The 15527-nt window shown below is 41.4% G+C and overlaps 3 protein-coding genes across 3 annotated transcripts in view; 1 reads left to right on the top strand and 2 right to left on the bottom strand.

The window, feature by feature from the left end:
- The window catches only part of DTD1 (D-aminoacyl-tRNA deacylase 1), a 903613-nt gene that overhangs the window by 599118 nt on the left and 288968 nt on the right, over positions 1-15527 (bottom strand). The window lies entirely within an intron of this gene.
- The window catches only part of THADA (THADA armadillo repeat containing), a 259593-nt gene that overhangs the window by 29296 nt on the left and 214770 nt on the right, over positions 1-15527 (top strand). The window contains exons 2-3 of the mRNA XM_078779098.1: positions 8920-9088; positions 9273-9365. Of these exons, the coding sequence (XP_078635224.1) occupies positions 8920-9088; positions 9273-9365 (262 nt within the window). The remainder of the gene's footprint in view (positions 1-8919; positions 9089-9272; positions 9366-15527) is intronic.
- Positions 1-15527, bottom strand: part of BTBD7 (BTB domain containing 7) — a 643025-nt gene that overhangs the window by 538645 nt on the left and 88853 nt on the right. The gene's annotated exons all lie outside the window — the stretch shown is intronic.

Raw genomic sequence — 15527 nt, 5'->3', positions numbered from 1 at the left:
TTCTCTCAATGGCCATTTTCACTGATAAATTAAAAAGGCTTCCATGCACAATTAACAGTTTACAATGGCATAATCGATTTTCCTGCTACTTACACGTTTGCATGACCCAAAATGTTTTGCACTCCAAGTAAAGGGGTTGCGGGGGTGGGCGAGAGGGGGTTGAAGTAGGGTGGTGGTGCAGTAGTGTGACGTCATAGCAGAAATTTCATCACTCCAAGTATATTTGAGGTTATGCATGAATGTGAGGAGGAATAAATTTTCGTTTCAGTACAAACTACAACGGCACTCGCTGGAGCGCATACCTCCATCAGGATGACTAGTTTATGTTTTGTATCCCACTGATTCGGAGGCTGGATCTGTACCTGAATCAAAATCATAGGCTGGATCTGCACCTGAACCAAAATCATAGTTTGGATCTGCACCTGAACCAAAATCATAGGCTGGATCTGCACCTGAAACAAAATCATAGGCTGGATCTGCACCTGAATCAAAATCATAGGCTGGATCTGCACCTGAACCAAAATCATAGGCTGGATCTGCACCTGAATCAAAATCATAGGCTGGATCTGCACCTGAACCAAAATCATAGGCTGGATCTGCACCTGAATCAAAATCATAGGCTGGATCTGCACCTGAATCAAAATCATAGGCTGGATCTGCACCTGAATCAAAATCATAGGTTGGATCTGCACCTGAACCAAAATCATAGGCTGGATCTGCACCTGAATCAAAATCATAGGCTGGATCTGCACCTGAATCAAAATCATAGGCTGGATCTGCACCTGAATCAAAATCATAGGCTGGATCTGCACCTGAATCAAAATCATCGGCTGGATCTGCACCTGAATCAAAATCATAGGCTGGATCTGCACCTGAATCAAAATCATAGGCTGGATCTGCACCTGAACCAAAATCATAGGCTGGATCTGCACCTGAATCGAAATCATCGGCTGGATCTGCACCTGAATCAAAATCATCGGCTGGATCTGCACCTGAATCAAAATCATAGGCTGGATCTGCACCTGAACCAAAATCATAGTTTGGATCTGCACCTGAACCAAAATCATAGGCTGGATCTGCACCTGAATCAAAATCATAGGCTGGATCTGCACCTGAATCAAAATCATAGGCTGGAGATCTGCACCTGAATCAAAATCTAATCGGCTTGTTGTTGTCACCTACCCAACTCATCCACCGAGTTTCAACTGAATCTGTACATAACTTTTTGAGATATTGTGTTTATATAAAGTTTATGGCCCTAACCCTCAATTGTGAAGAATCGCTTAAAAATTATAGTATCTGGATCCGGATCTTCACCAAATTCTAGTATCTGGATCCGGATCTTCACCAAATTCTAGTATCTGGATCCAGATCTTCACGAAATTCTAGTATCTGGATCCAGATCTTCACCAAATTCTAGTATCTGGATCCAGATCTTCACCAAATTCTCGTATCTGGATCCAGATCTTCACCAAATTCTCGTATCTGGATCCAGATCTCCATGAAATTCTAGTATCTGGATCCAGATCTTCACCAAATTCTAGTATCTGGATCCAGATCTTCACCAAATTCTAGTATCTGGATCCAGATCTTCACCAAATTCTAGTATCTGGATCCAGATCTTCACCAAATTCTCGTATCTGGATCATAAAATTCTCGTATCTGGATCCAGATCTTCACAAAATTCAAGTATTTGGATCCAGATCTTCACCAAATTCTAGTATCTGGATCCAGATCTTCACCAAATTCTAGTATCTGGATCCAGATCTTCACCAAATTCTAGTATCTGGATCCAGATCTTCACCAAATTCTAGTATCTGGATCTGGATCTTCACCAAATTCTAGTATCTGGATCCGGATCTTCACCAAATTCTAGTATCTGGGTCCGGATCGTCACTAAATTCTAGTATCTGGATCCAGATCTTCACCAAATTCTAGTATCTGGATCTTCACCAAATTCTAGTATCTGGATCCAAATCTGCACCAAATTCTAGTATCTGGATCCGGATATTCACCAAAATCGAAACAGTTTGTCCACGTCACACACCCAATCTGTCCATCAAGTTTCATCTCAATCTGTCCATAACTTTGATATTCTGCTCACAGATGACCTGACAGACAAACAAACAGGGGTGAAAAGATAACCTCCGTCCACCTTTGGTGGCAGATGGAATTACATATAACTGAGCTCGTTGTTACCCACCCCCCTGTTGGTTGTTAGTCTGTCTGTCTGTCTGTTTGTGAGCACGATATCTCAAAAAGTTAGGGCCAAATTCTGACGAAACTTGGACTGGTTGGGTGTGTGACAATGACAAATTGATTCGAGTTTGGTAAAGATCCGGATCTGAGAAATTACATTTTTTGAAGTGTTTCTTCATCATTGAGCTTTAGGGCCCAACAGCAATATGTGTAGCTTGGTGTTTCAAAAGGTTGTGGATGAGTTATGACAAAACTAGTTGGATGAGGTGGTTAGGTGGTTAGGTGATAACAACCAGCCGATTAGATTTTGGTTCAGGTCCGGAAACGTATTCGGCCTATCAGTGGGATACAAAATCCCTGGTGTTGGGCTAGCGGCTAGGGTGCCGGCTTAGGATCCTAGGATCCTGGGTTCGAATCCCGGTCGATCGCCGAATTAATGCCAGGGGGGTTGACTCAGCCTGTCATCCTTCCGAGGTCGGCAAATTGAGTACCAGTTCACTGGTAATTCCCTGTGTGTCGCAAGAGGCGACTAACAGGGTTGGCGTCAGGAAGGGCATCCGGCCGTAAAACATTGCTTCAAAAAGGGGACCGAAAAACAACAACAACCACAGTTCCCGAAAAAGGCCAACCCCCGCTTGCGGGGAAAAATGGCCTCTAAAGGTGTTTTTTTTTTTTTTAGTGGGATACAAAATGTAAACTGTTCAGCCTGGCGGAGGTGTTGCGCTCCACCGAGCGTGTTTTAGTTGTTGTTTTTATGGTCCATCTTCCAATTGACATCAGTGCAGTGTGGGCGTGGAATTTCAACTGATTGAGAATTACCTTTGGGACAGAGGGAAATACAAAACGACTTAAAGGTGTGATGGCACAATGCAAATTATTCAATTAGTTTGCTTGCTTGGGATTCCAAAATCCAATTTTTTTTTACCTTGGCAGCAGAAACGCTCCTATTGGAGCACAAATATTGAACCAATTATACACGAACAACCTAAGTTACTGTGCATGCGGTTTCTTCTGGCGTTGCATTCCTCGTTGAAGTCCACTCTTATTTGAATTTTGAGGACCTACGGGCTGATAAAATGTGATGGCTTGTCTCCTTGTGGCCTGACCAATTGAAAAACAGTTTCTTTTCAAGCAATTGACTTGCAAAAGTTTGTGTGCATTCATGAAAGCTGCTTTTCCATTACTCATACATTGTACTTAGACCCTAATGTAGTTGTGCTGTTGTATGAAGACCGGAACTATTGCACATTGATATATTCTGACCTTTATATCGAGTTCCATCTCAGTGATTCAGTAGAAATTTGAGTCAAATTTGTGGCATTTTCACTACATGCCATGTTGGTGATTTGATGGCCGTTTGTACGTGAGCTCACTGGCTGTTGGAATGAGACGTCAAATTTACACCTCCCAGGTTCACACATAACATGCCAAACACCACTGGGTCGGTGCGTATTTGTTTAATAATGCAGGAGCTCCTGCGATACAGAAACCACACCCCGAGACAGCAAGTGACGTAACCTGGTGTGAAGGACAGACCACTTTCTATCAGCAATTCTGTCAGGTATTTGGAATTATACCTCACCTATCCTTCCTCGAAAGGTTACCCTGGGATATTTAACGTCCATGTCAGTCAAAGCGAGCAGAAGGAACCACCCGGCTTGATGTCCATCCGAGGGCCACTCACTTTCCGATGTAATGCCCTGGCCATGAATCACCAGTTTGATAGTTTATAGTCGGGTTAAGAATCGAACCCCAGATTCTATAAACTGGGTACGTTTGGTGGTGGCCATATTGTGGGGATACTTGACTGGAATCTCACAGGTTGTGGATTAAAACCTGCTTTAAGGCAGCAGTCGTAAGGATATGGATTCTGATATTCAGGATAATGATGACGTTATTTAATTTTTGGTTAAAAACAAAAAGGATCTGGCTTCCGAATGACTTAATGGTGGTGATCATGTGCCTGGTTTGCTTGCTCTGTCTGGACTAGTCAACACGTGACACGAGTCCACAAGTTGTGGTCGGATTGATACAATGTTAACTCTTTTTGCTGCTCTCTGGGACGAGAGTTTGGATGGGAAATGCCGCCTTTCTCATCAATTATCACCAGAGATGACTAATCCTACTTACCTGCTGTGCTCCTGGTTAGGATTTATTGGAGCAAACAAATAAAACTAGATATCTGCGATCATAAAGCCGGGGAGGCTTACCCTCGGTGATCGCCCATGATTTATCCTTGGCCCAAATCAAAATCTGGTACACAACCTCAGTACAGATACACTACTATGATGCCAAAACATCTTGGAAGGCCAAGCGTTCTTTGAGATTCCACATTGGCAAAATTGAGTGATGATAAACATAGGGGCAATACCCCTGGGTGCTCACCTAGTAGAATAAACAGTATATTGTACTGACTTCAGGTATTTTAAACCAATTTCAATGGTTGCTAGACGACAGGGCAGCATATAGAAGCATACCAACATAATCATGAGACTTTAAACAAGCAAACAAAAAAATACCTATTTTGGGGGGCAACCCCCACCCCCCACCTAAACGAAACCACCATTTGGAGTATTTTGACTTTTTTTTATTTTAACGTTTTCCCCCAAACAACCTTTAACCCAAACAGCTGACCTCCTCAAGGTCTAAGATATTTTGTGGTACCATTAGAAATTGTGGGCACCAATTGTAGAAACAACCGCAATAGGCCTTGTCCTATGCCATAGTGGGAAGCGATATATTTAATATCTTCTAGATTTTGAGAATATTAGGCCTTATTTACCACTGTGGTTTCCTTTTAGATGATTTGACTTGATTTCAGAAGAAAACAAGACCAAAAGTCTAAGTGGCGTTGCCTGGCTTGTGTTACGGATTCGGCACTTATTATTACCTTCGCAAAAGCGGAAGGTTATGTTTTGATCGCTGTGTATTTATTTGTATGTCTGTGTGTGTGTGTGTGTGTATGTTATTCGCATAACTCAAAAAGTATTCAACCGAATTGCATGAAATTTGGTGGGATGATTGGTTATTATACGGGACACATTTGATTAGATTTTGGGAGCAATCGGGTCAAAGGTCAAGGTCAAGGTCACGAAAAGGTCAAAATCGTATTTTTGTTCTGTTCCCTACACTCCCATGCCAAGTACAGAACAGTAGCTGCGGCGAAGGTATGCGCTCTACCGAGTGCCCGTTCTAGTTATTATTGCTGTTATCTGTCAGAATTATATTATTATTGGGGGTTCTAAGTATTATGGGTATTGTTGTTTAAGGGAAATGGCTATTGTGGTTAAAAGGTTAAAAGCGCTCATGGTAAAAATGAGACAGGAAATCGGATCGTGACCCGGAGAAAAAAGGCGTTGAAGAAGAAGAAGAGAGAGGACGGTGAAAGACGTCAGAGCTCCGGACCTAGTGTGGTCGAGCGTATCTGGCGAGTGAGCGTTGAGTCCTTGAAAGGAATCTCGGGCGATCGGTGTTATCGCTGACGTTGTGGAAAAGCCTGTGAAGTTAGGCACAGGCGTGAGGTTCCGGAGAACCTTCGCCGCAAGGCCGCAGCTCGAGTGAGAGCCGTCCGCCATTTCGCCCCGCGCGCTGCCTCCATCGGGAAAGGTTTTTGTCGCGCCGACTGGGCTTATCCTCCGGTGGTTTGCCGGGGACAGCTGTGCAAGAAAGCGGCATCTGAAGATTGCCCTGCGGTTCGCCGATTGAACGGCAAAGGTGTACGCGCGCGTCTTTGGATATTTCCCTTTCTACCGTGAGTGCTGGGTGTTGGACCACGTGACTTCTGTGTCGCTTCGACCATCTACGCCTCAGTTGCTCTTGATCGGACATTGGTTCAACGATCGCCGGAGCGCATCAACTTCGCCTTGGAGGGTTATAGAGACATTGCGGAGGGCTCGGTTCCATTTCCTGGGAGAGCTGTGAGTTGGGGTTACGTTACTAGATAAGGTGGTACCATCTTAAGAGATTTATTGTATTGTATTGTATTGTATTATTCCCGTGTGATTTTTTAATATATTCTTTTTGTTGATAACCATTGGTGTGGTTTCCTTATTGATTTGGATTGTTCCCTTTGAAGATTTCATGGATGGTTTCAGTAGTGATTGATTACGACATGGAATAACATCTATATCTTTCTGCCAGGGTTCCTCTCAGGGTTCGGGGGTTACCGAGACCAGGAGTTTGCAGAGGACCCCGTAACACTTGTAAAATATTATAAACCACAAACGCACATGATTAGCTTTTTAAACAGTCACTAATGCTGTTTATAACATTAAACAATGAAATTTGGAGGAATCCAGACATCCATGAGGTAGGTTTTACTTGCAGAACTGAGCGAAGATCTACTGTAATCTATATACCCCACAAGGGTTGGAGTTGTGCTCATTTACCAAGCAGCTAGCTAGCGCTTGCCAAGCCAGCCGTTCCACTTGGCGATCTTTCCACAAGAAACTTGGTAAATTAACACACACCCAATGTTCTTGAGACCCGATTATAGATCGACTGTAATCTATATACCCCAAAGAGGAATGACCTTTCCTGCCGCTCTCGAAGTGAGGGGGTGTTTACGCCGTAATGACATCATATGCGTAATGACGTAGCATGACGGCCGGACGCAAAACTTCCGCTACTTTAATATATATTCTTACGGATTCGTCACTTCCATTGTGGGGGTTTGCATCCACTGTAAATATTTCTGATTCCATGTACTATTATTGTTTTCAAAAGGTTTATTGTTCATGAACTGTTTTCAAAAGGTAAAAAAGTTAATGTTAATAGAAACAGGAAACAGGATCGGGAACCGGATGACGAAGAGGAAGAAGAGGAAAAAGAGGGCGGAGCGAGTGAGTCGGACAAGAAGGAGCCGAGCTACTTGCGGTCTGGAACAAACGTTGGCGAGCAAGAGTCACTAGCGAACTTTCGGGTTTCCGGGAAAGGGATTCCTGCGACAGAGTTGTCATCGCTGTGACCGATCAACCTGCATGTCAGGTTTTTGGCGGTGGATTCCGAGGAGAATTATCGCCGGGCCGTTACGTCTCAAGAACGGGTCGTCGGCCATTTTGACTCATGCAGGACTTGTGCTTCCCTCACGGTTTCGTCTCTTTTCAACCATTTTCACCGCATTCAGACATCGATCTGGGGCGTGTGTGTGACGTGGCTTTTTGAAGGTTAATTCGTATATACCCGAGGGTGTGATCTCTCAGTCGCCTGGAGGGCGCCTTTGGATTTCCCAGTCACCTTGAGGGCGCATGTGCCCCGCGTTGGCAGCGGGACTGTTCTTGCCATCCGAATGGGATTCTGGTCTCGATGGGACATCGTTCTGGCAATCGCTGGAGCACATCAACTTTGGCTTGGAGCCAGGAATAAGAGACCTTGGGAATGTTCTTGGTTCACTCACTTGGAGCGCAGTGAGTTATATATTACGAAACTGATGGTACCGTCATAGGATATTGATTGTACTTTTGATTACTATTATTGTTGTACCGTTATTCTTGTGTGATCTTAATACAGTATTTGTTTGTGAGTAACAATTGGGGTGGCTTCTCCATTGATCTTTGACATACAGAATAACACATTTTTCTGCCGTGACTCCTCTCGGGGCTCGGAGGTACGCCATGACCAGGGGGTCGGAGAGGAGCACATAACAATATATTTAACCTCCAGTAACGTTGCAGTCACTACAAAGGGATTAGTGCTATGATTAGATTTACTATAATAATAACGTTACGTTATTATTTCGAAAATTATATTATTCATAAAAAACCGAGGTGAATTCCTTACTTCCGCTTCTACACCACTTCAATCCATCAACTTTCCATTCACGACATTGCGATTAAAGTGTAATGGTTAAATTTACTATATGATTATTATTACTATGAAACGATACTCCTGAAACGATACCACTGTATTAAGAAACCTGGGTTTAATTTGTCCGAAGTGGACGGTGAGTCATAACGCCTAAGGCCTATACATATCGTATTGTTGGAAGAGCCGTAACGTCTATGCTTTCGATATTTGATGGTCATTTTAACCATCGGTTTGTTTGTGTTTCACACTGAATGAAAAACGTAAAGGTAGAGCATGGCGATTGTGATATATGACAGGTCCGACAATATGTTCGGCATGAACGGCATATAAATCAAAATGGCAGTGCGTGGAGAGTCAGCCACAGCACCGCTCTAATGACAGACGTAATCACGTCACCCTGTCATGTGACCAGATTCTCCGCTCTGATTGGCATACGTTTGAGGGGACATACATACGTACGTACATACATACAGACGGACAAACACTGTTCGAGACGGCAATGCCTGATGGGCTATGCCGTAAAAAATTGATGCATTTTTGGAACCAAGAAGAAAAATTATCTGTTTTCTCCACTTTGTTTTGCAGTTGCGATCAGTATTTATCCTTTCCACCACTTTTTACACTTGAATCCACTTTTGTTTTACCCCTACTTCTGCCTCTGTCATACTTCTCCTTTGTTCCTATCCTTTGCTCTCACTGTTATATACGATATATATACGACACTCGTATATATATATATATTTTTTGTATCTTCTCTTAACTTCCCCTCGAAATTAGCTTCTTCGTTTCCTCCTCCCTTGTTTTTCTCATGCATATCTGAAGGAAATGTCATCATATTTTTTCAGATCTCATGATGAATCATTTAGTTTATTTAACTTGGGTTTTCTTACAAGTTTCTTCCTTCATGTTCTTCAGGAGCAATGACAGTCGAGAACAGCAAAAAGAGTTGGATCTGGCCTTGCATCTTGTATCCACCCCATGGGCCTGCTCCCACAATGGTGACCTGCTGCCTCTGATCCGTTCCACTGTTCAACTGCAACTGCATGCCTTCGACAACCTTAAAGCATTTCGAAAGCTGGAGCAGGTCAGTGATTGAGGCCTTCATTATGCATTAATACTACATGCGTTATCTGCATAATATGTCAACCGTTTGCATCCAAAGTATTTTGCGTTCAGTTATACACACATACCCTTCACTCCATCAGTTTTTCACAGCCATTTTTGTTCGGAGATGCTGACGGATATATATGTTCTTATAAAATTTCCAGATCTTGAAACGGCTTGCTGAATGGGAACGAGCGACTGTGATGACTGAGTTGCATTGTCATCTCTGCAGAATCCTCCAGCCTAACCAGGCAAGGGTGCGAGTTGTGCTGTTGAACTTACTCTGTTGCACAACTATGATGGTATAATGAGCTTTTGGCTCATGGCAACCTTCTATCTGGTGTCATCTGCTATCGAACTATCACCTGCCTCTGAACATTTGTTGCCTCTGCCACCTAAGGTGGACAGAGGTTATGATTTCACCGCTGCCTATCTGCTTGTTGTCTCTCTGTTTGCCGATGTCTGTCTGTGAGCAGGTTATCTCAAAACGTTATGGACAGATTCGGACGAAACTTGATGGACATCTTGGGTGTGTGACGACAAATTTATTCGATTTTGGAGAAGATCTAAATCCACATCTAGATCGGAGAATTTTAAAGTGACTTTTCACTATTGAGAGCTGGGGCTAAAAACGATATGTAGCATAATATCTCAAAAAGTTAAGGATGGATTCGGACAAAATTTGGTGGATGAGTTGGTTTGTTGACAAAAAAAAAAAAAAAAAAAAACACCTTTAGAGGCCATTTTTCCCCGCAAAGCGGGGGTTGGCCTTTTTCGGGAACCGTGGTTGTTGTTGTTTTTTTTTTTGGTCCCCTTTTTGAAGCAATGTTTTACGGCCGGATGCCCTTCCTGACGCCAACCCTTTTTGCCACCTTTAACGACAAACAGGGAATTACCAGTGAACTGGTACTCAATTAGCCGACCTCGGAAGGATGACAGGCTGAGTCAACCCCCCTGGCGTTAATTCAGCGATCGACCGGGATTCGAACCGGTTTGTATAATGGTATAATGGTATAATTTGCTTTTGGCTCATGGCAACCTTTCCTCATGGGAATTCAGACAGGGAACCGGGACCGGTTTGTTGACAAGAACAAGCCAATTAGATTTTGGTTCTGGTTCTAATCCAGTTCGGGCCTATCAGTGGGATAAACGTAAACTGTTCATCCCCTGTTAAAATATATAACAGGTATGTGCTCTACCGAGTGCCGTTCTAGTTAATTAGCCTGTCTTCCATAGGTTTTGCAATTACGTCTGCATCTGTCTGTCTGCCAGGGCCTTAAATTTTTTTCTTTTACCATTTGAACTATTGTCATCAAATTTTCAACAAAGCTTTATTATGATAATATGGGGAAGACAAATTAATAATTTCGTCAAAAGGTGAAAGGTCGGCATCACCTAAAATCATCCATTTTCATCCAATTGGCCTGAAATTTCAATTTACCATTTGAGATTTGTCATCAAATTTTTAACAAAGCTTTGCTATGCGAATATGGAGAAGACAAATTAATAATCTGGTCAAAAGGTCAAATGAAAGTCGGCATCGCATAAAATCGTCGATTGTCATCCGAATGACCTGAAATTTTAAGTATTTACATATTTGGTCACTGAATTGGTTCATCAATCAAAATCTAAAAGTGGATTGTTTTCTTTGTGTTTTTTTTTAGATCAAAAGGTCAAAGGTTAAGGTTGCAGAAAATATCCAATTTTCATCCGATTTAACTGAAATTTAAAGAATTTGCATATTGGGTCACTGAATTGGTTCATCTATCTATAATTCCAGTAATCTCTGTGTGTATGTGTGTGTGTATGTGTGTGTGTATGTGTGTGTGTATGTGTGTCTGTGACCGCTGTTTCTCGACAACCACGGTCCGATATACTTGAAACTTGCCAGGTATATTGCTGGGGACCTGAGGATGTGCCTTTTCAAGGTTTCATATTAATCGGAGAAGTAGTTACCGAGCTATGTCCAAAAAACGATTCAACCAATCAGAGAGCAGCGAGCTATCACGTGTGCCGAACGTGGCGAACAGACTCTGCCTCGGACGGCACATTTGAGAGCGTATTCATTTATTTCACGTTGGCAAACTATGTTGGCGCTATGTTGGCGTTAAACTATGTTTTAAAACTAATTAAAACTAATTTGCGATTCATCGTAACTGCGATATGCGACCTTCCGGACAGTCAAATGAGGACGTCACTTCCGGACTTACGGATAGTCATAGTGACGACGTACTGATGCTGAACGTGGCGAGCAGACGCTGTAAGGTACGATCGATTGTAGTACACGTTTATAATAACTCTGCCGATACAGGCCCGATTAACTGCAGCGCCATCCGAGCTGCGGCGTCGGGACGATACATTCATTGTACGGTCACATCACGCACTTACGGGCACGCCCATGGGCCCATGGGCACGCCCATGCATGCATGGGCGAAGACATTTTTTTTTTTTTTTTGGGCAAGGAACGGCCACCACGTACGGGCACGTCCTAGTTAATCAAAAGCTAGGAGCGATTTTATTTTTTTGTGTCAAAGGTCAAGATTACATAAAATTGTTGATTTTCATCTGATTGATCTGAAATTAAAAAAATTGCGTATTGGGTCACAGAATTAGTTCACCAATAAAAGCTCGAAGCTGTTTTTTTTTTAAGATTAAAATCTCGAAGGTCAAGGCTGCATAAAATCGTCAATTTTCATTTTGTATTTTTAAAAACTATTTTCTTCATGTTTAGCATACGGAAGAAGAAGAAAATGTATGAATACAAATGAACGCGGACAGGCTTTGCGTTTTTCAGATGTTTTCTAGTTATATTTTCAATGAAGCGTCATTACCAGTCCGTTTATTTTTTTTTACCCCCCATAAGATGTAAATGCAGAATATTTTTCCCCTCCCTCTCCCCTCACAACTAATGAGAAATGTGGAGTGGCGCCATCTTATTGCAGGTATGTTGAACGCCACTTGTGTTTTTGGCATAAATACGTTTCCAACATGGTTAGGTAGTTTTCAGCAGTGACAGTGTTTCCCTTAAAGAAAAATGGACCGCTGATGAAAGCAGATGTCAGGACGCAGATTCAGCCTATCAGTGCGATACAAAATGTAAATGGTTCAGCCTGGCACAGATGTGCGCTCTACCGAGTGCCGTTCTAGCTTTGAATGCTTTCTTCCATTCGTATAATTTCTTGAATCAAACTGATGGACATATGATTCTGCAAATGTGACATCATTCGTTTGAACTTTGGCATCTTAGTTACACTTACATATGCACGTAATGCATAATATTCTCTTTCAGCGTTTGAGTGTGTCAAGCGACAGAAATGGGCTTATATATATATTTTTTCATCCTATTGGGCTTGTCCTTTTTATTATTTTATTATTTTATTTTTTTGGAGCTTTGGATCTATCCACACCTCGAGTGCCTCATGGGGATTAATGTCCTGTCGGGCCTGGTTATCGGGTTCTTCTCCACGTAGCAGCTTTGGCTGGCACCCTGTAACAGTGGGATTTGCCCATCACTTCATATTAGGTTTTGACACGGGCGCTGGATTTTACGAACGAGTGGTTTTTACCTCTCGTAATTTGGGGCTTTTTGACGACCCTGCGCCCATGTGCGGTAGACTTGCTCGATGCGCTTTGCGTGGAGTTTTTCACCCGTATTCAGGTGCATGATGTACATTTGTCAGACGAGACGTGCTCTTTTGAGGTACATGACCATATATGAAATGCCTACAAACACAATGCGCCATACAAATGCAGCTGTCATTAGTCACAACATTTCGGCAGTGATTTTCTTTTTCCAGTGGAAAACGCGCGTCCACTTTGAACAATACTGGTGTAACTATAATTGTTTTAACTCCCTTCATTATGACTTTAAACTGTGAGCATATGGTATAGTACCTGGTAATAATAAATAATAAATCTCCACTCTCAGCTCTGAAAACAAGTTGTTGGTATTTCTCCAGGGAAACCTTCTTGTGGTCATGGAGTTGTTTTTATTCTTGCTTAAAGTACGTTGACTACATTCTATTATGAATGGGACATTTCAGAAATCGGAGTGGGGGCGGGAGATTTTGGGTGGGGGAAGGGGAGCCAAATTGCGTCTAATCCCGACGGCATTTGTCTAAGCTGGCCACGGCTCTGCTATTTAAACCGCCATTTAAACCATTGCTGGAGAATTTCTCGTCGTGACACGAGGCCTGGTTTGGAGTCATATTTGCCATTCGTCATTATATGGCTTTGCTGTTTGGTACGAATTATTTATTTTCTTATTGATCCCTGCTCATGTATCCACATGTAATGTATTTTAACCCCCTCTCCCCCTTAAATCAGTAGGTTAGTTGAGATTTCGAAACCCAGCATTGCTTGGGTAATAAATAGAGAAGTAGCATTTTTAAGTACCATACACATTCCCTCGATGATTAATCGGATTATTGGTCCCTTGAAAACTTAACATTATTTTTTTCTGGCAAAGTGCATCTTGGGTTGTGGTCCGAGTAATCCTCTTCTGAATGATGCACCAGACGCCGTAGTGAAAGCAACAACTGAACTGATATTTGTTGTTTAGCTGCAAAGTTGAGGAAATCCCAACCAGAAGGGATTTCTTGCACACGTGTTGGATAATTTTTGAAGAAAACAGTCGTAACAGCTCTAACTAATTATATATTTATTTTTAAATTTTTGTTTACCCTCTCTACAGGTGGGTGTAGAAGGTCAATTTGAATGGGAGTACTAGTCATTGTTGAAGCTAAATAACTGAATAAATTGGCACAGCCATCTTTTAGGGGTCCAACGTGCTTTGCCACGTGTACGGGGCAAGAGCACCGCCAAAGCAATAATTAGAATGGCACTCGATAGAGCGCATACTTCTGCCAGGCTGAACAGTTTACATTTTGTATCCCACTGATGGGCCCAATCTGCATCCAAACCTGAACCAAAATCTAATCGGCTTGTTCTTGTCACCTATCCAACTCATCCACCTAGTTTGGTTGTAACTCATGCAATAATTTTTGAGATATCATGGTATATATCGTTTTGGTCCTGTCTCTCAATGGTGAAGAATCACTTGAAAAATTAAAAATTCCAGACCCAGATCTGGATCTTCACCAAAATCTAATCAATTCATCATTGTCACATTCCCAGCCTGCCAACCAAATTTCAGCCGAGGTAATTACCTTTGGTGGACGGAGGTTATGTTTTCATCCCTGTCTGTCTGTCTCTCTGTTTTTCTTTTTTTTTGTCAGTAAGCAGAACCACCTTTAGTTTGTCAGTAAGCAGGATATCTCAAAAAGTTGTGGATGGATTTGGACAAACTTATTTTAATCATGGGGAGGCAACAAAGTTCCTGAAGTCATTGAAGTCATTTAGAGTTTAGATACAAAAAAAATGACATCCGTGTCTGAAGGAAGCAGTGCAATTTGGCATTTTAAATATGAAATTGGCAAAGCGTAGATATGACCCAAACCCATTAGAATGACCCTTTAAAACTCTTTATAATTACCCTTTAGGACTTCTTGGAATTACCGGTATCCTTAAGAAATTACCCTTTAGAAACACCCTTTAGATATATTTACCCTTTAGAATTACCCTTTAGATTTATTTACCATTTAAAATTACCCTCTTGAATTACCCTTTAGATTTATTTACCCTCTATAATTACCCTCTAGAATTATCCCTTGGAATGACGCTTTAGAATGACGCTTTAGAATGACGCTTTAGAATGACGCTTTAGAATGACGCTTTAGAATGGCGCTTTAGAATTACCCATTAGAATTACCCATTAGAATTACCCATTAGAATTACCCATTAGAATGACCATTTAGAATTACCCTTTAGATTTATTTGCCCATTATAATTACCCATTAGAATTACCCATTAAAATTCCCATTATAATTAGCCTTTAGAATTATCCCTTGGAATTACCCTTCAGAGTTTAGAATGACTCTTTAGAATTACCCATTAGAATTACCCTTTAGAATTACCCTTTAGAATGACTCTTTAGAATTACCCATTAGAATTACCCTTTAGAATTACCCATTAAAATTACCCTTTAGATTTATTTACCCATTAGAAATACCCTTCAGATTTATTTACCCTTTAAATTTATTTACCCTTTAAATTTATTTACCCTTTAGAATTACCCATTAGAATTACCCTCTAGAATTATTTTTCCTTTGGATTTATTTACCGTTTAGAATTATCCTTTGGAATTATTTATCCTTTAGATTTATTTGCCCTTTAGAATTACCCTTTAGAATTACACATTAGAATTACCCTTTGGATTTATTTAGCCTTTTGAATTATCCTTTAGATTTATTTACCATTTAGAATTACACATTCGAATTATCCTTTAGAATTATTTATGCTTTAGAATTATTTATCCTTTAGATTTATTTACCCTTTAGAAGTATCCTTGAATTAAAAAT

The sequence above is a fragment of the Myxine glutinosa genome, chromosome 5 (genome assembly GCF_964187855.1).
Source record: "Myxine glutinosa chromosome 5, kmMyxGlut1.1, whole genome shotgun sequence".
NCBI lineage: Eukaryota > Metazoa > Chordata > Myxini > Myxiniformes > Myxinidae > Myxine > Myxine glutinosa.
Note: the sequence above shows the minus strand (reverse complement) of the source record. Positions and strands in the feature narration are given on the sequence as shown.